Here is a 26,741-nt window from a genome sequence, read left to right on the forward strand (position 1 = left end):
CAGAGACCACTCCATCTGACGAAGGAGCAGCAAGCTCCGAAAGCTTATGGTATTTGCTACCAAATAAACCTGTTGGACTTTAACCTGGTGTTGTGAGACTTCTTACTGTTTCATAATTTTATACACCTCTATTAGGTCATCCCTCATCCTCCGTCTTTCCAGTGAGAACAACCCCAGTTTACCCAATCTCTCCTCATAACTAAGCCCTTCCACACCAGGCAACATCCTGGTAAACCTCCTCTGCACTCTCTCTAAAGCCTCCACGTCCTTCTGGTAGTGTGGCGACCAGAACTGGGCACAGTATTCCAAATGTGGCCGAACCAGCGTTCTATACAACTGCAACATCAGACCCCAACTTTTATACTCTATGCCCCGTCCTATAAAGGCATATGCCTTATTCACTACCTTCTCCACCTGTGACATCACCTTCAAGGATCTGTGGACTTGCACACCCAGGTCCCTCTGCGTATCTACACCCTTTATGGTTCTGCCATTTATCGTATAGCTCCCCCCTACGTTAGTTCTACCAAAATGCAACACTTCACATTTATCTGGATTGAACTCCATCTGCCATTTCTTTGCCCAAATTTCCAGCCTATCTATATCCTTCTGTATACTATATATTACTATATTACTAATATCTACTATATTACGGTGTCATTACTGCTGAGCTCCATGTTGCATTATGGGGTCTTTAGATGTCTCAATGATGGGATTTGATTTGATTTATTATTGTCACATGTATTAGCATACAGTGAAAAGTACTGTTTCTTGTGCGCTATACAGACAAAGCATACCGTTCATAGGGAAGGAAAGAAGAGAGTTCAGAATGTAGTGTTACAGACATAGCTAGGGTGGAGAGAAAGATCAACTTAATGCGAGATAGGTCCATTCAAAAGTCTGATGGCAGCAATGAAGAAGCTGTTTTTGAGTTAGTTGGTACGTGTCCTCAGACTTTTGTATGTTTTTCCCGATGGAAGAAGGTGGAAGAGAGAATGTCTGTGATACATGGGGACGTTAATTATGCTGGCTGCTTTTCTGAGGCAGTGGAAAGTGTAGACCGTGCCAATGGATGGGAGGCAGGTTTAAATGCTGGACTGGGCTTCCTTCACAACCCTTTGTAATTTCTTGTGGCCTTGGACAGAGCAGGAGCCATACCAAGCTGTGATACGACCAGAAAGAATGCTCTCTATGGTGTATAAGGAGTATAGTAAGGGGCTGAGGACACAGTCTTGAGGAGCACCGGTGTTGAGGATGATTGTGGAGGAGGTGTTGTTGTCTATCCTTACTGACTGCGGTCTGTAGGTTAGGAAGTCTAGAAACCAGTTGCAGAGGGAGGAGCTGAGCCCCAGGCCACGAAGTTTGGAGATGAGTCTCATAGGAATAATGATGTTAAAGGCTGAGCTGTAGTCTATGAATAGGAGTCTGACATAAGTGTCTTTGTTATCTAGGTTTTGATTTGATTTATTATTGTCACATGTATTAACATACAGTGAAACATAGAGCGTTTCTTGCACGCTATACAGACAAAGCATACCGTACATAGAGAAGGAAAGGAGAGAATGCAGAATGTAGTGTTACAGTCATAGCTAGGGTGTAGAGAAAGATCAACTTAATGCAAGGTAGGTCCATTCAAAAGTCTGACAGCAGCAGGGAAAAAGCTGTTCTTGAGTCGGTTGGTACATGACCTCAGACTTTTGTATCTTTTTCCCGACGGAAGAAGGAGGAAGAGAGAATGTCCAGGGTGCATGGGGTTCTTAATTATGCCGAGGCAGCAGGAAGTGTAGACAGAGTCAATGGATGGGAGGCTGGTTTGCGTGATGGATTGGGATACATTCACGACCTTTTGTAGTTTCTTGCGGTCTTGGGCAGAGCAGGAGCCATACCAAGCTGTGATACAACCAGAAAAAATGCTTTCTATGGTGCATCTGTAAAAGTTGGTGAGAGTCGTAGCTGACATGCCAAATTTCCTTAGTCTTCTGAGAAAGTGGATGCATTGTGGGCTTTCTTAACTATAACGTCAGCATGGGGGGACCAGGACAGGTCGCTGGTGATCCGGACACCTAAAAACTTGAAGCTCTCGACCATTTCTACTTCATCCCTGTTAATGTAGACAGGGGCATGTTCTCCACTACGCTTCCTGAAGTCAATGACAATCTCCTTTGTTTTGTTGACTTTGAGGGAGAGATTATTGTCAGCGCACCAGTTCACCAGATTCTCTATCTCATTCCTGTACTCTGTCTCATCATTGTTTGAGGTCCGACCCACTACGGTGGTGTCACCAGCAAACTTGAAAATCGAGTTGGAGGGGAATTTGGCCACACTGTCATAGGTGTATAAGGAGTACAGTAAAGGGCTGAGGACACAGCCTTGTGGGGCACCAGTGTGAGGATGATCATGGAGGAGGTGTTGTTGCCTATCCTTACTGATTGCAGTCTGTGAGTTAGGAAGTTCAGGATTCAGTCGCAGAGGAAGGAGCCGACTCCAGGTCACAGAGTTTGGAGATGAGTTTCGTAAGAACAATAGTGTTGAAGGCTGAGCAGTAGTCAATAGGTATTCCAAGGTTGAGCATAGGGTCAGGAAGATGGTGTCTGCTGTGGATCTGTTGCAGTGACAGGTGAACTGTAGTGGATCAAGGCAGTCTGGGAGGCCGGAATTGATTTGTGCCATGACTAACCTTTCAAAGCACTTCATAATAATGGATGTCAGAGCCACCGGATGATAGTCATTAAGGCACGCTGCCGAGCTTTTCTTTAGTACCGGAATGATGGTCATTGTTTTGAAGCAGATAGGGACCGACCTCTCAGATTGGTGTAAAGAGAGGTTGTAGATATCTGCAAATACTCCTGCCAGCTGGTCCGCGCAGGACCTGAGTGCTCGTCTGGATACCCCACCCGGTAAGAAGTTTAACAACACCAGGTTAAAGTCCAACAGGTTTATTTGGTAGCAAAAGCCACACAAGCCACACAACTCGCAAACTACCCCACCCGGGCCAGTTGCTTTCCGTGGGTTGACATTTGAGAAGCTGCTCTGACATCGGCAATGGTGACCTCGGATACACGTTTGTCTGAGGCTTCCGGGATGGAGGGCGTGCTCTCACTGACTTCTTGCTCAAAACGGGCATAGAATGTGTTGACCTCATTGGGGAGGGGTGCATTGGAGCTGGTGATTTCACCTGCCGTTATTTTGTAGCCTGTTATGTCTTGCAGACCTTGCCATAGTCAGTGGGAGTCCGTGTTGCTAGCCTGGGATTCTAGCTTGGTCCGGAACTGTCTTTTGGCATCTTTGATGGATCTCCACAGATCATATCTGGCTTTCTTGTAAAGGTCAGGGTCACGTGACTTGAACGGCTCAGACCTGAACTTCAGCAAGCAGTGGATATCCCTGTTCATCCCTGGTTTCCGGTTGGGAAACACGCGGATTTGCTTCTTTGGCACACAGTCTTCTACACACTTACTGATAAAGTCAATTACTGTAGTGGCGTACGCGTTCAGGCTGGTCGCAGAGTTTTTAAATACTAACCAGTCTACTGACTCTAAGCAGTCCTGTCGGAGATCATCCAATCATTGCAACCAACATTGCATGACTTTATTTGACGAATTCCCTCGTTTCAGTTTTTGCTTGTAAGCAAATCCTGAGAGTTGTATGTTTAAACATGAACCCTTTATTGTTAAGGGTACCAGATCCCAGATATTGTCATGCATGGTGCTGTCCCATGCAGATTGCTTCCAGAATGTCCTGCCCATTTATCACCATGTGGCTTTATACATCATACCGTGGGTGGGGCTATTCTTTAGTCCCACATTAACCCTTGCTTTGCTGAGCACCTTTTCATTACATTGGCATGCAGGCACATAATACAACAGAGTCTAGAGATGGCTCACCGAATTGCAGGACTTAAATTCCCTTAAAGTTTCCCATTTTTTCATTCGATTTGCTTCATTGTCACATGTATTGGGACACAATGAAAAGTATTGTTTCTTGCCAGCTATGCAGACAAAACATACCGTTCATAGAGTAAATAGGGGAGGAGAGGGGGCTGAATATAGTGCTGCAGTTACAGATAGGGTGTAGAGAAAAATAGGGTGTAGCAAAAGATCCAGGGCAGCATGGTGGCACAGTGGTTAGCACTGTTCCCTCACAGTTCCAAGGACCTGAGTTCAATTCCCGGTCTTGGCTCATTGTGCAAACTCCACACAGACATTCTCCCCATGTCTGCGCGGGTTTCCTCTGGTTGCTCCGGTTTCCTCCCACAGTCTGAGAGACATGCTGGTTAGGTGCATTGACCCGAACAGGTGCCGGAATGTGGTGACTAGGGGAATTTCACAGTAACTTCATTGCAATGTTAATGTAAGCCTTACATGTGACTAATACATATAAACTTCAAAAATAAACTAAAAGAACAGCTTAATTTATGGTAGGTATTTTAGGAAAGGCATGAAATTCATTGAATCATTCAGTGCAGAAGGAGGCCATTCAGCCTGCAACCATAGAAACTCTACAGTGCAGAAGGAGGCCATTCGGCCCATCGAGTCTGCACCGACCACAATCCCACCCAGGCCCTACCCCCACATATTTACCCGCTAATCCCACTAACCTACGCATCTCAGGACTCTAAGGGGCAATTTTTAACCTGGCCAATCAACCTAACCCGCACATCTTTGGACTGTGGGAGGAAACCGGAGCACCCGGAGGAAACCCACGCAGACACGAGGAGAATGTGCAAACTCCACACAGACAGTGACCCGAGCCGGGAATCGAACCCGGGACCCTGGAGCTGTGAAGCAGCAGTGCTAACCACTGTGCTACCATGCCGCCCCAACAACCACAATCCTACCCAGGTCCTATCCCCATAACTCCATTACCCTAGCTAGTCCCCCTGAGACGAAGGGGCAATTTAGCATGGCCAATCCACCTAACCCGCACATCTTTGGACTGTGGGAAGAAACCAAAGCACCCAGAGGAAACCCCCGCAGACACGTGAAGAAGGTGCAAACTCCACACGGACAGTGACCCAAACTCGGAATCGAACCCAGGTCCCTGGCGCTGTGAGGCAGCAGTGCTGACCACTGTACTGCCTCAAACTGACTTTTCATGTCATGTCCAATCATCAAGTCTTGCAGGATGGTCTCTCTAACTCCTTGTGGAAAAGATTCCATACTAACGTTAACCAACATATGGATAGGAGTTTCACAATCCTTTGCAAATTGAAGGCAGCTGATTGTCCAGGGGTAACCGAGGAAGCAACTCCTCCTATCAGCGAGGTGGCAGTGAGTAGCAGAACAGCCTGTTGTGGGAGCATATTCTTTTCACTTCAATTCTTAAATTAAATCCAGGCAAAAAATAAATAGGTAAACAGAAGCAAAGACCTTTGCAACAGCTGCGAGGACACACAACTGTAAGTGGAGTCCTGGCATCTTTCACCATTTACTAACACAGTGAAACCACACCGTGGAGATCAGAGATATTAAGGGTGGGGGGGAGGTGGAGACGCGGGGGGATTGTGATTCCTTTTTGAATGCATTAATACTGACATTAACATAGCGGGCTGACAAAATGTTTGCATAAAGGCAATAAAGTCAGAGGGTTGACGCTGATGGTCTATAAATAACTCGCTTTTTGAGATTTATGTACGGCCCGCTGCTCCTGGGAAGTTGCGTGGAAGCTCCGCCCGGTTCACTTCCCATTGAAACCCCTCCCCGCCACACACACAGCTTCTCAATTCCCGTAGCCAGAGATATTCCTATCTTCCAGAGTTCCAATAGGCTTCTCAATGCAACATTCCGCTCCTTCCGAAATTGCGATTAATACAAGACAATTTATCCAACCTCTTCCCCCTCCCCTCCCCTCCCCTCCCCCAGTACATTTTTACACAGAAGGGCAACTTCGTTTTACTGTTATAAAAGCAAAATATTCTGGATGCTGGAATCTGTAGAAGGGTCACCCAGACTCTTCTCTCTCCCCACAGATGCTGTCAGACTTGCTGAGATTTTCCACCAGTTTCTGCTTTTGTTTCCTTTTACTGTTTTACTTTTTAAAGGGCAGTTTACTCCATTTCAACCACAGACTTGAAAAGTATTCTTATGCATTTGGTGGGGGTGGGGGGAGGATCTGGGGGTGGGGGGAGGATCAGGGGGTGGGGGTGGGGGGAGGATCTGGGGGTGGGGGGAGGATCAGGGGGTGGGGGTGGGGGGGAGGATCAGGGGGTGGGGGTGGGGGGAGGATCAGGGGGTGGGGGTAGGGGTGGGGAGAGGATCAGAGGGTGGGGGGAGGATCGGGGTGGGGGGAGGATTAGAGGGTGAGGGGGGAGGGAGGATCAGAGGGTGGGGGGGAGGATCAGGGGGTGGGTGAGGGGAGAGGGAGGATCAGAGAGTGGGGGGGAGGATCAGAGGGTGGGGGGGAGGATCAGAGGGTAGGGGGGGATCAGAGGGTGGGGGGGAGGATCAGAGGGTGAGGGGGGAGGATCAGAGGGTGGGGGGGGAGGATCAGAGGGTGGGGGGGGAGGATCAGAGGGTGGGGGGGGAGGATCAGAGGGTGGGGGGGGAGGATCAGAGGGTGGGGGGGGGAGGATCAGAGGGTGGGGGGGGGAGGATCAGAGGGTGGGGGGGGGAGGATCAGAGGGTGGGGGGGGAGGATCAGAGGGTGGGGGGGAGGATCAGAGGGTGGGGGGGGAGGATCAGAGGGTGGGGGGGGAGGATCAGAGGGTGGGGGGGGAGGATCAGAGGGTGGGGGGGGGAGGATCAGAGGGTGGGGGGGGAGGATCAGAGGGTGGGGGGGGAGGATCAGAGGGTGGGGGGGGGAGGATCAGAGGGTGGGGGGGGGAGGATCAGAGGGTGGGGGGGGGAGGATCAGAGGGTGGGGGGGGAGGATCAGAGGGTGGGGGGGGGGGAGATCAGAGGGTGGGGGGGGGGGGAGGATCAGTGGGTGGGGGGGATTTGCTACTCCTCCAGTCTGCATTCTCAGTATGGGATGGTCTAAACTTGTGGTGGTGGTGGGGGGGAGGGGGAGGGGGTGTTGTTGTCCGACTGCAAGTTTCAACCGGGGGGAATGGGTTGTGAAAAATCCTTTGTGAACCCTGAAATCAACAAAGTTTGGGGACTCTTCAAACTCTCCAACTCCTGAGTCAGTGGGGGGGGGGGGGGGGGGAGGGGGGGTTGCAAGAGGATCAGAGGGTCGGGGGGGAGGGAGGATCAGAGGGATTAATGGGCAAATGTGTCGGGATATGGGGGTAGGGCCTGCGTGGGATTGTGGTCGGTGCAGAGTCGATGGGCTGAATGGCCTCTTTCTGCACTGTAGGATTTCTATGATTAAGGGTGGGGAGGATCAGAGGGTGGTGGGGGAGGATTAGGGGGTGGGAGTGGGGGGCAGGATTAGGGAGTGGGGGTGGGAGTGGGGGCAGGATCCTCCCTCCCTCTGATCCTCCCTCACCCTCTGAGGATCGGAGGGTGGGGGGCAGGATTAGGGGGTGGGAGTGGGGGGTGGGAGTGGAGGTGGGAATGGGGGCAGGATTAGGGGGTGGGATGGGAATGGGGGTGGGGAGAGGAGGAATCAGCCTCTTGGTTGCACAGAGAGAGTTGACACCGTTTTTTTAGTGTATGTGACATTGCATGATGCAAGCGTGGAAGAGGAAGCGGAAGTTTACATAGAGACACAGCATTGCCCAGGTGCTGTCTTTGGGGATCTCCTGCAGTAAAGGTGAAGGTCCCGGAGCAGCTGAGAAAGGAGGGGAGTGGGGCGGAGCGGAGCGGAGCGGAGCGGAGTTTGCTGACAGCTCCCAGCTGGAAGTCCTCTGGAGCAGAGAACCATTCTGTACATGAATGGTGGGCACGCGTGGACCAGTGCCTTAATCATCACTCCTGCCTCGCTGCACTAACTATGTGCTAACTGCTGTATCCGAGCTCCCCCGAGGAAGTGGTGGGTAAGGGGTTTGCATTGCACATTTGTGTCTGTTGTTTTTTAAAATAAAAAAGATTGTTATCCATTATAATTTTTTTGAATGTGAACTTTCACACTTGTGAAAGTTGAGAGTTGTCGGCGTTGTGAACGGTTTGATTTGTTGCCAAACTGTAGAGGATGCAATCAATATATATAAAATTAAAGGGGTGATTGTGTCACTACTCTTGGGTGGAGTAAGCGCCGAGTTGTTTCTGAAGTTTAATCTTAAGTTTTCTAAGATCGGCTTTCTTCTGTTAAACTGACCACGAGGCCAGTGTGTGTTGCAGAGTAAACTTCTATGTACTTTTTTGTGTGGGGAGGGGGGTAGTATTATTCTGCTGAATTTAGAACCTATCCGAGGTATTTAATTGTTGTTTTCCTCCCACGCTGCTGCAGCAGAGTTAGCCTGGTTACTTGAAATACCCAGTAGAAAATGCAGAGGGTGACTTCTAATTTGAATTCAGGAGGAAATTTGTTCTGGCACTCATTTTGTGTTCTGCATGCTACCTTACCCCCTCCTCTCCCCCCCCCCGGTCTCATTTGTTGTTACTCCAGTCGGCATTCTCAGTATGGGATGGTCTAAACTTGTGGGGGGGGTGGTGTTGTTGTCCGACTGCAAGTTTCAATCGGGGGGAATGGGTTGCGAAAAATTCTATGTGAACCCTGAAATCAACAAAGTTTGGGGACTCTTCAAACTCTCCAACTCCTGAGTCAGTTGCCTGGGGCAGAGCACCAGTGATTTACATGGGCCTGACTTGCTCAGAGTGCAGCAGTGGTGTAAAAGCAGGACATTCCTGGGTGCAACTGACACTGTCATTCAACCAAGACTGGTCATTATTACTCTTAATCTTTATTACCCTTAATCACTCTGTCTTTAATTTTAGGTGTTAAGGTGCACTATAAGATCATAAGACGCAGGTGCAGAAGTAGGCCGTTTGGCCCATTGAGTGTGCTGCACCATTAAATGAGGTCATGATGGATCTGATATAAACCCGAGAATCTGATATAAACCCGAGAATCTGATATAAACCCGAGAATCTGATATAAACCCGAGAATCTGATATAAACCCGAGAATCTGATTGATATAAACCCGAGAATCTGATTGATATAAACCCGAGAATCTGATTGATATAAACCCGAGAATCTGATTGATATAAACCCGAGAATCTGATAGATATAAACCCGAGAATCTGATAGATATAAACCCGAGAATCTGATAGATATAAACCCGAGAATCTGATAGATATAAACCCGAGAATCTGATAGATATAAACCCGAGAATCTGATAGATATAAACCCGAGAATCTGATTGATATAAACCCGAGAATCTGATTGATATAAACCCGAGAATCTGATTGATATAAACCCGAGAATCTGATTGATATAAACCCGAGAATCTGATTGATATAAACCCGAGAATCTGATATGTTTCAATAAGGTCACCTCTTATTCTTCTAAACTCCAATGAGTACAGGCCCAATCTACTCAACCTCTCCTCATAAGAATGTACCTCCATACCTCGGATCAACCTGGTGAACCTTGTCTGGACTGCCTCCAGTATTCTTTCCTTAAATAAGGGGACCAAAACTGTGTACAGTATTCCAGGTGTTGCCTGTCTAATGCCTTGCTTAGTTTCAGCAAGTCTTCCCTATTTTTTATACTCCATTCCCTTTGAAATAAAGGCCAATGCTCCTTTTGACTTCCTTATTACCTGCTGAATTTGTATGCTAGCTCTTTGTGATGTATGCACAAGGGCCCCCAAATCCCTCTGTGCTGCAGCTTTCTGTAGTCTTTCTCCATTGAATTAATATTCAGGACGAGAAAGAAGCTTCAGTCTGTTTGGAATTCCTTGCACCAATTCAGTGCCATTATAGATTTACATTGTTGACTTTGGCACATCGAGATGTGTCTGAACACTATGGAGTGGTGAAGCAGCCTGCAATGTTTTTAACTGATTTGTGATGTTTGAGTGAATGTTAAGAATGTAGTTTGCAGGCGTTTTTTTTATTTTGTCGATATTGTCTCATGGTTGCAATCTATTTATCATAGTTGAATTTTTCAACTGTAAGTGGGCCGTGTTTACAAGGCATGATAATGGGTAAACAGAGCTTTCTTGCAGATTAACCATTAAGAGTTTAAACAAAGTAGGGATTCTTGTGCTGAGGAGCAAAGGCTACCTAGCAACCACCTGCACTGCAGAGGAGATTCACTAGGTTGATTCCAGAGTTGAGAGGATTGGCTTATGAGGAGAAACTGAGTCGACTTGGGCTATACTCATTGGAATTCAGAAGAATGAGGGAAGATCTTATAGAAATATATAAGATTATGAAGATAGAAGCAGGGAAGTTGTTTCCACTGGCAGGTGAAACTAGAACTAGGGGGCATGGCCTCAAAATAAGGGGGAGTGGATTTGGGACTGAGTTGAGGAGGAACTTCTTCACACAAAGGGTTGTGAATCTGTGGAATTCCCTGCCCAGTGAAGCAGTTGAGGCTACCTCATTGAATGTTTTTAAGGCAGGGATAGATACATTTTTGAACAGTAAAGGAATTAAGGGTTATGGTGAGTGGGTGGGTCAGTAGAGCTGAGTCCACGAAAAGATCAGCCATTATCGTATTGAATGCTGGAGCAGGCTAGAGGGGCCAGATGGCCTACTCCTGCTCCTAGTTCTTCTGTTTGTTGACGAAGGAAGGGCCATGGATGTCGTCTATATGGGTTTCAGTAAGGCATTTGACAAAGTCCCACATGGCAGGTTGGTTAAGAAGGTTAAGGCTCATGGGATACAAGGAGAAGTGGCTAGATGGGTGGAGAACTGGCTTGGCCATAGGAGACAGAGGGTAGCGGTCGAACGGTCTTTTTCCGGCTGGAGGTCTGTGACCAGTGGTGTTCCACAGGGCTCTGTACTGGGACCTCTGCTATTTGTGATATATATAAATGATTTGGAAGAAGGTGTAACTGGTGTTATCAGCAAGTTTGCGGATACACGAAGATGGCTGGACTTGCGGATAGCGATGAACATTGTCGGGCAATACAGCAGGATATAGATAGGCTGGAAAATTGGGCGGAGAGGTGGCAGATGGAATTTAATCCGGATAAATGCGAAGTGATGCATTTTGGAAGAAATAATGTAGGGAGGAGTTATACAATAAATGGCAGAGTCATCAGGAGTATAGAAACACAGAGGGACCTAGGTGTGCAAGTCCACAAATCCTTGAAGGTGGCAACACAGGTGGAGAAGGTGGTGAAGAAGGCATATGGTATGCTTGCCTTTATAGGACGGGGTATAGAGTATAAAAGCTGGAGTCTGATGATGCAGCTGTATAGAACGCTGGTTAGGCCACATTTGGAGTACTGTGTCCAGTTCTGGTCGCCGCACTACCAGAAGGACGTGGAGGTGTTAGAGTGCAGAGAAGGTTTACCAGGATGTTGCCTGGTATGGAGGGTCTTAGCTATGAGGAGAGATTGGGTAAACTGGGATTGTTCTCCCTGGAAAGAAGGAGAATGAGGGGCGAACTAATAGAGGTGTACAAGATTATGCAGGGGATAGATAGGGTGAACGGTGGGAAGCTTTTTCCCAGATCAGAAGTGACGATCACAAGGGGTCACGGGCTCAAGGAGAGAGGGGCGAAGTATAACTCGGATATTAGAGGGGGCCTGGAATGCGCTGCCAAGTAGGGTGGTGGAGGCAGACACACTGACATCGTTTAAGACTTACCTGGATAGTCACATGAGCAGCCTGGGAATGGAGGGATACAAACGATTGGTCTAGTTGGACCAAGGAGCGGCACAGGCTTGGAGGGCTGAAGAGCCTGTTTCCTGTGCTGTACTCTTCTTTGTTCTTTGTTTTTATGTAACCATCTGACTTTCAAAACAGTAACTAATTAGGGTGGCTCCAGGGTTCAAAGTCAGGATAGCAACCATGTGGCCTTTTTGTTGCTACTTTGAAAGGATGTGTTGAATCCTACATTACATTGCTACAAATTGCATCATGGTAATCTGTAGCAAGAATAGTTGACAAGTAACATTTTCCTTAAAAGCAATCTTTCCTATTGATGTTGTAGTAAGCAGGACCACCAACACCTAATGGCTCATTTGGCCTGATGGATAAAGATGCCAGAGACTCCTTGAAAAAATAGATGGGCTAGCAAAGCAAAGCGATCTATGGGGGTACAAAGTCACTCATTATTTCAGGTAGCACCAGGGACCCGGGTTCAATTCCGGCCTCGGGAGACTCTGTGGAGTTTGCACATTCTCCCCGTGTCTGCGTGGGTTTCCTCTGGGTGCTCCAGTTTCCTACCACAGTCCAAAGATGTGCGGGTTAAGTTGATTGGCCATGATAAATTACCCCTTAGTGTCAGGGGGAGTAACAGGGTAAATACATGAGGTTACGGGAGATAGGGCCTGGGTGGGATTGTTGTCGGTGCAGGTTCGATGGGCCGAATGGTTTCTTTCTGCACTGTATGGATTCTATGATTCTATGACAAGTTAACAAGGCTGTAAAGTGCAAATGAGGAGGTGTGTAGTGCAGGACGTACCCTCCTTTTCTCTGGTCAATAAGCTCCAAATTTGAATCCCACCCTGGAACTTGATGGCAAAGAAACGTGTGTTCATAATTCAGCCAAACAGATTAAGCATCAACCTTCAAATCCTTTCAACACACAGCAGTGACAGGCAGTAGGAATGGGAGAGATTCCTAGTCAGTCATGTGGAACGGGAAGAACATCGGAGCCCCTACCGTCACTACCTATGGCTCCAGACTAGGACGTGCAGGTTGCCACCACAACCGGGACTCCCCAAATGAACTGTAGTATGCCCCAAACTGCAAATAAACCTTGGTTCTTTTTTAGAGGACTAGATAAAGTTAAAAGTTTATTTATTAGTCACAAGTAAGGCTAATAAATTAATACATTTGTAAATTTGCATAAATAAATTTCATTAATAAATTTGTGACTAAGTTACTGTGAAATTCCCCATGTCACCACAGTCCGGTGCCTGTTCAAGTCAACGTACCTAACCAGCACGTCTTTCAGAATGTGGGAGGAAATGGAACACCCGGAGGAAACCCACACAGACACGGGGAGAACGTGCAAACTCCACATTGACAGTGACCCAAACCGGGAATCGAACCCAGGTCCCTGGTGCTGTGAAGCAGTAGTGCTAACCACTGTGCTACCGTGCCACCCACATATGCAAAGAGGAGAGGTGGGGACTGCACTTGGAGCACTTAGTACAGTTCTGGTGTACATTATTACAGAGGCACTGGAGAAAGATGAAAAAAAGACTACTGGAATGATACCAAAACTGAGGTTATCGGGAAAGGTTGCACAGATTGGGACTCTTTATTTTTTCTAGAAACAAGAAGGCCAAGGGGCAATCTAATCGAGGCTTTAAAATTCTGAAGCAGTTAGGATAGAGGTAGAGAAGGTACCTCCATTTGTTGGAGGGTCTAAAACTAAGCGTACTAATGTAAGATAGTCAGTAATAAAATCCATAATGCATTTAGTGACAAATTGCATTTATATTGTTCCCTTAATATTGTTAAAAATTCACAGGAGTATTATCAAAAAAAAATCATCTACCAAGCCAGCAAGGGAAGTATTAGAACAGATGACCAAAAGCTTGGTCAAGGAGGCATCAGAAATGGTCAAGAGGCAAGAATTAGAGGATTGGTGAAGGTTGTAGATTAAAGAAGATTAGGGGTAAATGAGGGCAAAGCCAGGCAGGGATTAGAAAACGAGGAGGAGAATTTTAAAATTGGACCAGGAACCTACATAGGCCAGAGAACAAAACGATGATGGGTTAATGTGACTTGGTGTGAGTTAGGAAACAGGAATCAGAAGTTTATAGAGGATGGAAAATGGAAGGCCAGCCAGCAGATCAAATCAAGAGGCGATCATGGTATACAATCACCAAGATGTGAAGTAGCTGAGTGTAGAGGCTGAGGGAGGAAATCAGTCAAGGAATCTCCATGAGAGATTTGGCATGGTACTTGGGCAGTGGGGACAAAGCAGCTAGATAAATTTCCATTAACTTTTTGTTCAATAAGCTGTGCATGGGATCTCCTCAGAGCAAGGCAGGAAAGGCCAACGGAAAACCAAATAATAAGATTAACATAAACTTTCTAGCATTGACAGGCACAATTTACTCTTAATTCAAAGCTTCTTAACTCATATTAGCTGATTGTTATAGCTCAAAATTCCAACATTCTTGTGTTATTTATGTTTCTTAATTCAAATTAGAACACAGCCTTGCACTTATATAGCACCTTTATCATAGTAAAACATTCTCAGGCGCTTCATTGGAGTATTAGGTGGGAGTTCAGGTGTTTCTTGCGTGTTGGTACAGACTCGATGGGCTGAAGGGACTCTTCTGTGCTATATGATTCTCTGATTCTAATAATTTGGAATGAAGTGGGTGTGTAGAACAAGGTGAGATTCGCAGGAGTATGGGAGATAGGTCAGGGCCAGGATTTTTCAGATAGTGGGATTTCCATCTGAGGAATCAGCTAAACACATTACCGCTGAAACCTGCTGCTCCAAGGTTCTAAGGAGTATTATGTGGCTGGAGGTGGGATTTTCACCCTTATTCTGGAAGAAGTCCAACCTCAGGGAGATACTGGCCAGTGTGATTGGCTGACAGCACTTTTGTCCCAGCAGCGCCAGAAGCTACGGTGGACAGGACTGGGACTGCAAGCAGTCCCCAGAGTTTAAGTTCTGGAAGTGCAGGATGGCGCTGAAGGATGAGTTAAGGATTTTGGAGGGCAGAGTACCTGAGAAGGGTGAAATGAAAGGAAGCATTATGACACGAGAGAAGGGTCCAGGAAGGGTAAAAAAAAGAAATAGAAGAGATGGGTTTAAAGCAACACCCAAATTGTGCAAGAATGAACACACACTTGCAGTTTAAAATAGTTTCCCTTCTTAAGAGGAAAAAAATGATGATCGTAGTCAAATAATCCATTTTAAGCATTACACGAGTATAAGGACACAGACAGATAAGTATTGCTGCATGGGCTCAAACCACTTTGGAACATTTGTACAATGCATGGAGTGTTACATTCCAGGGGTGTGAGGTGTTAGCCTTTGTTTGCTTTCAAACTGTTCAGAAACCCCAGATGCCAGCATGTGATCAGCTGGAGCCATTTTTACAGCCCAGCAATTGTCTATTTTGAAAAACAGAAAAAAATAATTCTATTAAGTAGTCAGGCTGATAGAACAGTAAGGAGTCTAACAACACCAGGTTAAAGTCCAACAGGTTTATTTGGTAGCAAACGCCACTAGCTTTCGGAGCGCTGCTCCTTCATCAGGTGAGTGGGAGAAGTGCTCATAAACAGCAAACAGGGCATATAAAGACACAAACTCAAGTTTATGAGCAGATCTCCCACTCGCCTGATGAAGAAGCAGCGCTCCGAAAGCTAGTGGCGTTTGCTACCAAATAAACCTGTTGGACTTTAACCTGGTGTAGTTAGGCTCCTTACTGTGTCTACCCCAGTCCAACGCCGGCATCTCCACATCTGTGGCTAGGACACAGGCTAACTTCTAATAATGCTCTGAATCAGAGGCTGTAGAACTACAACTATCAAACCAGTTCTGACAAGGGTCATCCTGACTCGAAATGTTGGCTCTATTCTCTCCCCACAGGTGCTGTCAGACCTGCAGAGATTTTCCGGCATTTTCTGTTTTTGTTTCAGATTCCAGCATCCGCAGTATTTTGCTATTATACGGCTATAGAACTACTCGCAGTTTAACTACACATATGTAGAGCTGTGTAGAACCATTGAAATTTGGTCTGTATTCATAGCTACTGCTGGACAATGTGCAAACAACTATCTTTGCTTTTCAAGTGCAAGTCTGAGAGTATTCAAAGCGGAAATTATGGGGGTTTATTTTTTTTTTGAGAAGTGTGAGCACACTGACCTTCATGTGTCTCTCTAGTAAACTCTTGGGGCGGGATTTTCAAGACTGGAAAGTCCCGCCTGAGGTCAATGGACCTTTGCATGGTCTGCCCCCCCACCGCCCGCTACAATTCCCATAACGGGTGGGACGGCAAAATCCCACTCTTGATCTTATACTGTATAAAGATTGATGCACCCTTCTGAACCTGTAGCTATCCTGCACTTAAATCCGTTGCAGAAAATTAAAGATTACTGTTTGGTTTGATTTTGACTGCAAGAGTCAGTGAATCCAAATCATGGGATAGGGCTACGAACATAGTCCCCCCACTGCGTTGCAATTTCTATTTTGCCAGTTGTGCATATGCTATCCTTTCTACTTTTCAGATTTCTGGCCATAGTGGTGTCAGAAATGCATATGATTCATGAACTCACGCTTCCCTCTTTCTATTCCTCGTCAGCTACGGAGAGTTCCACAATGACACTCTCTATATTGAGATACCAATAGGTTCTAGTCTACCTATCCTGGTCTTTCAGGTTTTGCAGCAAATCAAAGGGTGCACGGTGGCACAGTGGTTAGCTCTGCTGCCTCACAGCGCCAGGGTTCAATTCCGGTCTCGGGTGACTGTCTGTGTAGAGTCTGCACATTCCCCCCCCCATGTCTGCGTGGGTTTCCTCCGGGTGTTCCAGTTTCCTCCCACAGTCCAAAGATGTGCGGGTTAGGTTGATTGGCCATGCTAAATCACCCCTTAACGTCAGGAGGATTAGCAACATGAATACATGGGATTACAGGGATAGGAACTGGGTGGGGTTGTTGTCCGTGCAGGCTTGATGGGCTGAATGGCCCTCTAGGCATTCTATGATGCTTCGACTTAGCAGGATGGTGGCTAGCTTTTCTAGCTGTGAAATCTGGCATGCTATTTGCTAGTACTGATCTGAATTATTCCAAGTGCATCTCGTGTATATTCACAACCTTGTTGAAATGTTATTTAGCTGGAGTATACTGTTGGGAGTATATTAAAAGTGATAAAAGTTTGCAATCTTCCTTTAATGAGAGTAAACTCCCCTCCACCTCCTTTCTGGAGTAGTAAATGCTAACGTCCACCCATACATCTGACTGCTAATGTAACATTTGTTCCCAGTGCTTTTATCTGCTTTTGTAAATATCTCTGAGCGTAGTTCCACAGGAAAAACAGATCAAAGTCCCTTTGTTCAATCATAAAAGTCAATCTTTTTAAAGAATACACATTACTAGCAATAGCCAAATATTGAAAAGTCAAATATTTCAAAAAGATGATTAATATAAAGGAAAACATAATGCAAGTCAACAGGTCTGAAGAATAAGACTACATCCCTAGATAAGTCCTGGATAACTTGTTTAAATATGACCTTTTCTGTGCTCTGTCATGGTGTCCTCATTCATGTATTCAGTACAATGGACACAAGGTGATTTAGGCCAAGGGCATTGCATCTGTTTCTTAACATTTGTCGTCAACAGAATTGATCTGGTTAAACACCAGACGTAGGTTGCCACTGTGTATTTGTTGTAGCGAATACATGAAAGGAATTGAGAAAGCAGCATGTAATAATGTACTTGCAATAAGGCCTGAATTGATGCTGCAAACTGTTTTTAAATTATTCTGCCTACGAAACCAGTTAATGAAAATTTTAACATTCAGACTCATTTACAGTACTGAAACACCAACTTCAGGTGTTTGATTACCCTTCATCATCTCTTGTTTTGAATCACCTGTTCTTCTTCCAATCCCGCTGTGTTTAAATCTCTCATCACCCCTTTCATCTGGTCCAAGGCTTTCCCCCTGTACTTCCTGGCAGTCCCATTTCCATCTCTTGCCTCACCACATTCCCTTTCTCACTCTGCAACAGGTGGCCATAATATTTTTGAAGTCGGTAAAAATACCTCTGAGGCTAGTCTGAGTCAAAATACAGTGAGGCTTTATTCTCACAAGCTTGCGGGAGAACCTGACCCCTTGAAAGCGGAAGCCAAAGTTCTCTCTGAACACAGAAAAGTGGGGATATATATTTATACATTATGGCTCCCAGCACCAGTCACGACACAAACACTGGTGTGGTCGTGAATCAAACTGCAGACCAGTCACGACTCAGAAATACAATTTACAACTGCTGGTCACGAAGCAAGCTTCCAGACCAACTACAAAAAATACATTGATAGCTTCTTGACCATAAACCAGTGTATCTGGCATCCTCAGCACATGAAGCGCAGGTCTTCTGTTTCCTGTTCTTCCCGCGGTTTTCCTTTGAAGTTCCGACGCTCTTCCAGCTGCCTCAGCCGGAGTTCCTCTTCAAACGGCCGTATCGCACTTCACACCTTGTAATGCTCTCTTCCGTTTACATTTACCATGCAAGCCTATAGAAAAGGTAAGACTTGCATGTCTGCAAACACATTCACATTTACATTTGACTACTTTTGTTATAAGAATAAAAGTTAATTTGTTTTAATGTCAGAAGCAGTATAAACAAGGGAATTAGCCACAATGAAGGGTTATGCTTGTGATACATTCTAAATACAAAGTTCAACCTTTTAGGTACAAAATACATTAACCGTTTCCCTTCTTCAATTTTAGTCTCTTTCAAAGATCAAAGAAAATTACAGCATAGGTCAGGTCCTTCGGCCCTCCAAGCCTGCATCGACCATGCTGCCCATCGGAAATAAAACCCCCTAGCCTTCCGGGGACCATATCCCTCTATTCCCATTTTATTCATGTATTTGTCCCTTAAAAATCGCTATCGTATCTGCTTCCACTATCTCTCCAGCAGCGAGCTCCAGGCACCCACCACCCTCTGTTTAAAAAGCCTGCCTCGTACATCTCCTTTAAACCTTGCCCCTCGCATTTTAAACCTATGCCTCCTAGTAATTCACTCTTCCACCCCTGGGAAAAAGCTTCTGACTATCCACCCTGTCCATGCCCCTCACAATCTTATAGACTTCTATCAGGTTGCCCCTCAACCCCCGCCGTTCCAGTGAGAATAAACCAAGTTTCTCCAACCTCTCCTCATAGCTAATGCCTTCCATACCAGGCAGCATCCTGGTAAATCTTTTCCGTACCCTCTCCAAAGCCTCCACATTCTTTGATGCTTCCACAACCTTCACTGACCCATTGATATACTGGTTACTGATTTTGTAATTTTCTCATTACTCCACACATCCATCTCATTGTCCACATATCATTAGTATCCAGTCATTGTTCTTCTCCTCTTGATGTTGCCCATGTTTCTGCATTACAAGTCTGGTTTCACAATGGTCTTATAGATTCTTCATTGTGTGCAGTTTTGGTGTCCTTATCTGGGGGAGGATGTCTTTGCTATAGAGGGAGTGCACCAAAAGTTTAACAGGTTGATTCCTGGGATGGCAGGTCTGTCATATGAGGAGAGACTGAGTCGATTATGATTATATTCACTGGAGTTTAGAAGAGTGAGAGGGGATCTCATAGAAACTTACAAAATTCTAACAGGGTTAGAGTGGGTAGATTCAGAAAGAATGTTCCCAATGGTGGGGGTGTCCAGAACTAAGGGTCATAGTTTGAGGATAAGAGGTAAACCTTTTAGGACTGAGGTGAGGAGAAATTTCTTCACCCACAGGGTGGTGAAAGTGTGGAATTCACTACCACAGAAAGTAGTTGAGGCCAAAACAACTTGTGTGATTTCAAGAAGAAATTAGATATAGCTCTTGGGGCTAAAGGGATCAAGAGATATGGGGGGAAGGGGGATCAGGATATTGAATTTGAGCAGCCATGATAATGAATGGTGGAGCAGGCTCGAAGGGCCAAATGGCCTACTCCTGCTTCTAGTTTCTATGGTTCTTTTCACGTGGCATTTTGCAATCGCACAACGTGCCACTGTACTTCTAATTACTTCAACCAGCGCTAGTCCGTTGCTTAAGTTCCATTCCCAGCTTTCATCCTCTGCCACCACTGACCCCAAATACTCATTTTATCCAGGTCTTCACCCATAATCTTCCCAGTTTCACTCTGATCCTCTTCTCCAAATTCAAACAAGGGGGAGGCGATGGCCTAGTGATATTATCGCTAGACTACTAATCCAGAAATTCGGCTAATGTTCTGCTGATCCGGGTTCGAATCTGCCAAGGCAGATGGTGGAATTTGAATTCAACCAAAAAAAATCTGGATTTAAGAATCAACCGATGAGCATGAAACCATTGTCGATTGTCGGAAAAACCCATCTGGTTCACTAATGTCCTTTTGGAAAGGAAATGTGCCATCCTTATCCAGTCTGGTCTACATGGACTCCAGACCCACAGCAATGTGGTTGACTCTCAACTGCCCTCGGGCAACTAGGGATGGGCAATAAATGCTGGCCAGCCAGCGACGCCCAAGTCCCACAAATGAATTTTAAAAACTGACTGGCCACAAGTTGAGTCCTTGATCTGCTGATCTTCCTACCCCGTCTTCCCATGCTTTTCTCCAGATACTCGGTCCTGTTCTAATCACCTCCACCATGCTCTCTAATATTATCTGAAAACATCATTGACCATGGCACTCACTGTCTCACTTGCTCAGTTAGAACATCCATGCCAATCGGAGAGAGGAAGGAGTTCAGTGCTGATCCTTGATACGATCCAATATTGACTTTAAAACTCTTACTAACCCCCAAGCCCCCACAACTGCTTCAATGTTGTCTGGCACTCCTTGTACATATTGTGTAAAAGTTGCCTGTCTTGTTTGAGTCCGTGAGCCTCTAAAGACCCCTGTCTCCATACAGACTCAACGTTAACTTTTTCTATCTCCACAGATGCTACCAGACCTGCAGACTATTAGTTTATTGTACATTTGCTCAAAGTCCATGATGGCCTGAATGAATATTTCAACGTTTTCATTTTACCTTTATCTTCTTTTTCCCTAGAATATAACCTTTCAGATTTATTAACTGAGCCATATACTGGATAAAAGACCACCATGCCACAGGAAAAGAAAGGACTGAAGCCTCAGGTGCAAGGTGCTATTGATCTCACTGCAGGAGCTACAGGTAACGGTATTTTGTCACTTTTTATTGAGAAAGCAAACACATGCATTTATACTTTGTCACAACAGTAACAACACTTCAGAAGTACTTGACTGTCTGGGACATCTCTGCACTTGAAAGATAAATTATTTTTCCTAATTGGGAATTGCCCATTCAATCTTCTGCCGGACTCTTGTCTCTGGTTTGCAACGTCGATACATTCATAGGATCTATACAGTGCAGAAGGAGGCCATTTGGCCCATCGAGTCTACACTGACTCTCCAACAGGGTTCACCCCCTGCCCTCTCCCCAAAGCGCCACGTGCTTACCACCGCTAATCCTAACCTACATGCCTTTGGACACTAAGGGGCAGCCTTAATGCAGCCTGTCTTCTGCTTTTAGTCCCACCTTAGAGAATGGGAGATTGTGCCTGGCTTCTGCATAACAGGTATCCACAGGACAAAAGCACGTGGACCAGCATGGTGACAAACACATGTCATCCAACACCTTTGCTCCTGCGCTTTGTGCTGCGTGTAATTATGCAATGTGCACAATAATAATGCAACCTTTTTTAAATGTTTACTTTTTCTCTCTTTTGTTGGGCTGCTGGTGTGAAACATCAGAGGGTGGATAAGGATTGGGAGCTGTCCATGTAGTTACTTTGCATCTAAAATGTATTCCCTTCTGGTTTCTGTGCACCAACATGGTTCAAACAACAACTCAGTGGTGTTGGGAGGGGAATCAAACCAGTTGCGGATCGTCTGCAACAAAATCTACCCAAGCACAACTGGTGGGTTGTGGAAAGGGTACGGCACGGTGTCACAGTGGTTAGCACTGCTGCCTCACAGCGCCAGGGACCCAGGTTCCATTCCAGCCTTGGGTGAACGTCTGAGGGAGCCTGCACGTTCTCCAAGTGTCAGTGTGGGTTTCCTCCAGGTACCCCAGTTTCCTCTCACAGTCCAAAGATGTTCAGGTTAGGTGGATTGGCCATGATAAATTGCCCATTAGTATCCAAGGATCTGTTGGTTAGGGGGAATAATGGGGTAAATGCGTGGGGTTACGGGGATAGGGCGGGATGTGGACCTGGGTAAGATGCTCTGTCGGAGAGTCGGTGCAAACTTGATGGGACGAATGGCTCCTTCTGCATTCGAAGAATTCTGATTCTATTTTAAGGTTAACAATTAAAATGTCTTGTCTGTTTTGCCCTGCAGTCCCTTGATCAACCAGCGGGTGTTACTGTTGATTGAAGCTACAAAGTGTGCTTTTGAATTTATTTCCTTCTACAGCTTCCTAACTCTTGACTTCCTCTGGTTTTTAAAACCAAATACGGGATCACAAAACCATTATTCTTGGTCTACATCATTTTTATTAGCCCCTCGGGCCTATTCTGCCATTCAGTTAGATCATGTCTAATCACTTCAGTTCCATTTATCTATCATTCATAGAATCATACAGTGCAGAAGGAGACCATTCGGCCCATTGAACCTGCATTGACAGCAATCCCACCCAGGCCCTATCCCCGTAACCCCACATATTTACCCTGCCAGTCCCCCTGACACTAAGAGGCAATTTAGCATGGCCAATCCACCGCACCTTTGGAGTGTGGGAGGAAACCGGAGCAGCCGGAGGAAACCCACACAGACGCTGGGAGAACGTGCAAACTCCACACAGGCGGTGACCCCAGGCCGGAATTGAACCCGGCCCTTGGCGCTGTGAGGCAGTAGTGCTAACCACTGTGCCACCGTGCCGTAAGTCCCTCAATCCATATCCCTCAATTCCTCACGCGTAAACCACAGCTGCTGAATAACCTTCTTACTTTTGTATTTCAACCTGTTTGAGATTTTAAAAAAGGCCCACAATTCATTAGCCTCTTCGAGTACTTTTTTTGTACCTGAGCGTATCTTTTCTGGGACTCTGTATTGTGGCTGACGGGAGATCCAGGCCCATTAGGCATTTTACCAAAAGAAAATGATCAGATACAAGAAGTAATCAGAGGCTAATGAAATGTGGGCCTTCATCTCACGTTGGTTGAAATACAAAAGTGAGGAAGTTGGGCATCAGCTGTCGCTGCCCATGAAGTTCTTACTGACCCAACAATACTGCCCATTCCTTCCAATCCTGATGCCAGAGAAACGGGCAGCACAGCGTCTCCTGTCTATGTCCAGCCGACCAGAGTAGAGTCCGGGATGGGGATGGGGGTCTGAGGCACCAGCTGCCATATTCGGGTAAGCTTTTCAAGGTCAAGTTTTTTTCAATGAGTGAGTGAGGGGCGGGTGAGCAGTCAGATGGGTGAATAGGTAGTCTGGTTGGGGAGGTGGCAGAGGTGGGTGGGTTGGGGGGGGGGGGTGAAAGTAGGGGCTCATTTGAATGTTTAAACTCTCTTTGACAACTCCCACATAGGACTTCACGTTAGGATTGCCACAGGTTTCTTAAGTGTGTCTCCCCATGTACATACCCATTGCAGCAGCAATGGGTACCAGGGGTTTGGTTTTGATGTTGAGCTATGGCACTGTTAGACCAGGTTTTAAGCTGTCTAACATTTCCTGGGCAAACATGCAGGCAAATCGAGCCCAAGTCCTCAACTCCAAGCTCCAGGTTAGTGACATTGACAGAGGGCGGCAGGGAATCGGCTCATTGAATGTTTAAACTCTCTTGACAACTCCCACATAGGACTTCATGTTAAGATTGCCACAGGTTTCTTAAGCGTGTCTCCCCATGTACATTCCATCTCCAACAATCAGGAGAACGGGAAGATTTGGGCGAATATTTTGAAAAAGAAGTTTACTAGCTGGAGGCCGAAGCGGCTGCTTTGCTGGTGTTGCCACAGCCATGAAGAAGGGGAATCACTAGCACTATATGACTTGCACTTGGAAGGTTGGGCATTCCATTGTCCTTTGAAATGAAGATGTCATTGTGCCAGCACAGGTGTAGGCACTCGGCAATGACACTGGAGGGAAGCTTGTGGTTTATGTGACGTCATCTTAACTCTGCACTGCTATGGGCTATCGACTCATGCCAACAAGTGGACTATCGACTCATGCCAACAAGTGGACTCATTCTCCACATTGCAATGCCATGACAACATGCATTCATTTCAGGGACATGTGATTGTTCAAATACTGCAGCTGGCAGAGTATTGCTCTAACGTCAGATTACCTGAAGATTGTGGTGGAATACTGGAATAAATTCATGCAAATCTTAAAATTCTATTAAATGTACACACAAGCTGTAAATCTGAGATGTCCCAAAGTGTTCATTTTAACTTTTAGCAGTTAGCTATCCGAATTTTGACCAATTACATTTTAATCATGTGCTTGTTTTCTTTCTCTCCAGCCAGTAGGACCCATGTTTGTCATCTCATGTTACCTAAGCTCCCTGCCAAAATCTTTCAACCATCACATTGGTGGGCTGGTGTCTGTAACTGAAATCACAGCAACAAAAGTAGGACCAGTTTGACCAAGAAAATGAATGAATGGAACAACAGATTCCAAAATGGTCATTTGATAGTACAGAATCTGACTATTGCTGAAAAAGATGATTTTTGTTGAAGTTTTTTGCCTTGCACTCATCAGGACAATTCACAAGATCACCAAATGATCTTGTGAATTTATGAGAAGAGAATGTTGATTGATTGGTAGAGGCATTGCCATGGAGAATGGTGATTAACAGTTAATTGCCAAACCTCGTTTGAAATTTAAACCAGGCAGTGTAACTCTGGTCAAAGCAGTGAAGAATGACTAGTGAATGACTGTCACTTATTTAGCTGAAATAGATGCAATGTGTGCACATGCTCTTTTTTTTAAATAGAATCTCTACTGTGCAGAAGGAGGCCATTCAGCCCGTTGAGTCTGCACTGACTCTCCGATAGAGCATCTTACCCCTGCCCTATCCCCGTAACCCCACGTATTCATCTTGCTAATCCCCCTAATTTACACATCCAGGGACACTAAGGAGCAATTTAGCATGGCCGATCCACCTAACCTGCACATCTTTGGAGTGTTGGAGGAAACCCACACCGACATGGGGAGAATGTGCAAACTCCAGACAGTCACCCAAGGCTGGAATTGAATCTGGGTCCCTGGTGCTGTGAGGCAGCAGTGCTAACCACTGTGCCACCCGTGGATTGTCTGCAATGATTCCAAAATAGTGAAGCTAAAGCAAAGTACGGCAGATGCCGGAAATCTGAAATAAAAGCAGGGAATGCTGGTTATACCCAGCAGGTCGGGCAGTGGAGAGAGAAGCAATTAATGTTTCAGATCGGTAACTTTGCATCCAAAATATTGAGATTGTTTATTAAATTTATACACATTGTGATTTGCAGGTGGAATTGCTTGTGTGTATACGGGTCAACCCTTTGACACTGTAAAAGTGAAGATGCAGACCTTTCCTTACATGTACAAAAATGTGCTGGACTGTGCTCTAAAGACATCTAGGGAACGTGGCATTCGAGGATTCTACCAAGGCACTACTCCTGCCCTAATGGCTCATATATCAGAGAATGCTGTGCTCTTCCTGTCGTATGGCTTTTGCCAAAGAGTGGTGAGAAGCTTGACTGGATTGGACAGCAAAGCTGAGCTCAGGTACAAGTCGCTCAATAGATATTTGAATCCAGTTGCTTGATGAGTAGCTCTCAGTCGCGTTTTGCTTGGATTCACTTAAAATTCAAACCAGACTCTAGCCAATTGGGAGCCAAAACTGATGCCTGAGGGTGTCAAATAAGGAAGAAAGGGGAGCGATAAGAATAGGTGACGTGGTCGACCGCACTGCATAATGGTTTAGCGAGATATGTGTCTCGCCTTTCTCACTGTGATGAACCACCAAGCAAGGCTAGGTTCCTCCACGTGGCGAGAAACAAAACGGGAGGGAAAGTTTTTACTTATTGAAGTTCACTCACCTGAAGCTACTGAAGGCAGTTTAAAGCAATAGAATCCTAGAATCCCAACAGTGCAGAAAGAGGCCATTCAGCCCATTGAATCTGCACTGACAACAATTCCACCCAGGCTCTCTTCCCGTAACCCCACGTATCTACTCTGCTAGAGGCAATTTAGCATGGCCAATCAACCTAACCTGCACTTCTTTGGTCTGTGGGAGGAAACCAGAACACCTGGAAGAAATCCACGCAGACACAGCGAGAATGTGCAAACTCCACACAGTCACCCAAAGCCGGAATTGAACCCAGATTCCTGGTGCTGTGAGGCAATGGTTCTAACCACTGCGCCACCATGCCATCCTAGGCTGAAGGGCAATTTTCCTACTGGCCCTCATCATTGAAAGTGCTATATGGCTCGAGCAGACCAGAACATAGAACGGTACAGCACAGAACAGGCCCTTCGGCCCACGATGTTGTGCCGAGCTTTATCTGAAACCAAGATCAAGCTATCCCACTCCCTATCATCCTGGTGTGCTCCATGTGCCTATCCAATAACCGCTTAAATGTTCCTAAAGTGTCTGACTCCACTATCACTGCAGGCAGTCCATTCCACACCCCAACCACTCTGCGTAAAGAACCTACCTCTGATATCCTTCCTATATCTCCCACCATGAACCCTATAGTTATGCCCCCTTGTAATAGCTCCATCCACCCGAGGAAATAGTCTTTGAACGTTCACTCTATCTATCCCCTTCATCATTTTATAAACCTCTATTAAGTCTCCCCTCAGCCTCCTCCGCTCCAGAGAGAACAGCCCCAGCTCCCTCAACCTTTCCTCATAAGACCTACCCTCCAAACCAGGCAGCATCCTGGTAAATCTCCTCTGCACTCTTTCCAGCGCTTCCACATCCGTCTTATAGTGAGGTGACCAGAACTGCACACAATATTCCAAATGTGGTCTCACCAAGGTCCTGTACAGTTGCAGAATAACCCCACGGCTCTTAAACTCCAACCCCCTGTTAATAAAAGCTAAGATGTGGAGATGCCG

At 46.0% G+C, this 26,741-nt stretch overlaps 1 protein-coding gene across 5 annotated transcripts in view; it reads left to right on the forward strand.

Moving 5' to 3' along the window:
• The window catches only part of LOC144499817 (mitochondrial ornithine transporter 1-like), a 401,928-nt gene that overhangs the window by 356,386 nt on the left and 18,801 nt on the right, over window positions 1–26,741 (forward strand). Inside the window, exons 1-3 of one of the 5 annotated variants that reach the window (XM_078222330.1) lie at window positions 5,220–5,398; window positions 20,725–20,847; window positions 25,145–25,403. In XM_078222330.1, the coding sequence (XP_078078456.1) occupies window positions 20,778–20,847; window positions 25,145–25,403 (329 nt within the window). In that variant the 5' untranslated portion in view covers window positions 5,220–5,398; window positions 20,725–20,777. Of the gene's footprint in view, window positions 1–5,219; window positions 5,399–7,372; window positions 7,919–20,724; window positions 20,848–25,144; window positions 25,404–26,741 lie in introns of those variants that run through there. The other 4 variants (XM_078222326.1, XM_078222331.1, XM_078222327.1 and 1 more) reach the window with 4 other exon arrangements.

The sequence above is a fragment of the Mustelus asterias genome, chromosome 10 (genome assembly GCF_964213995.1).
Source record: "Mustelus asterias chromosome 10, sMusAst1.hap1.1, whole genome shotgun sequence".
Classification (NCBI taxonomy): domain Eukaryota; kingdom Metazoa; phylum Chordata; class Chondrichthyes; order Carcharhiniformes; family Triakidae; genus Mustelus; species Mustelus asterias.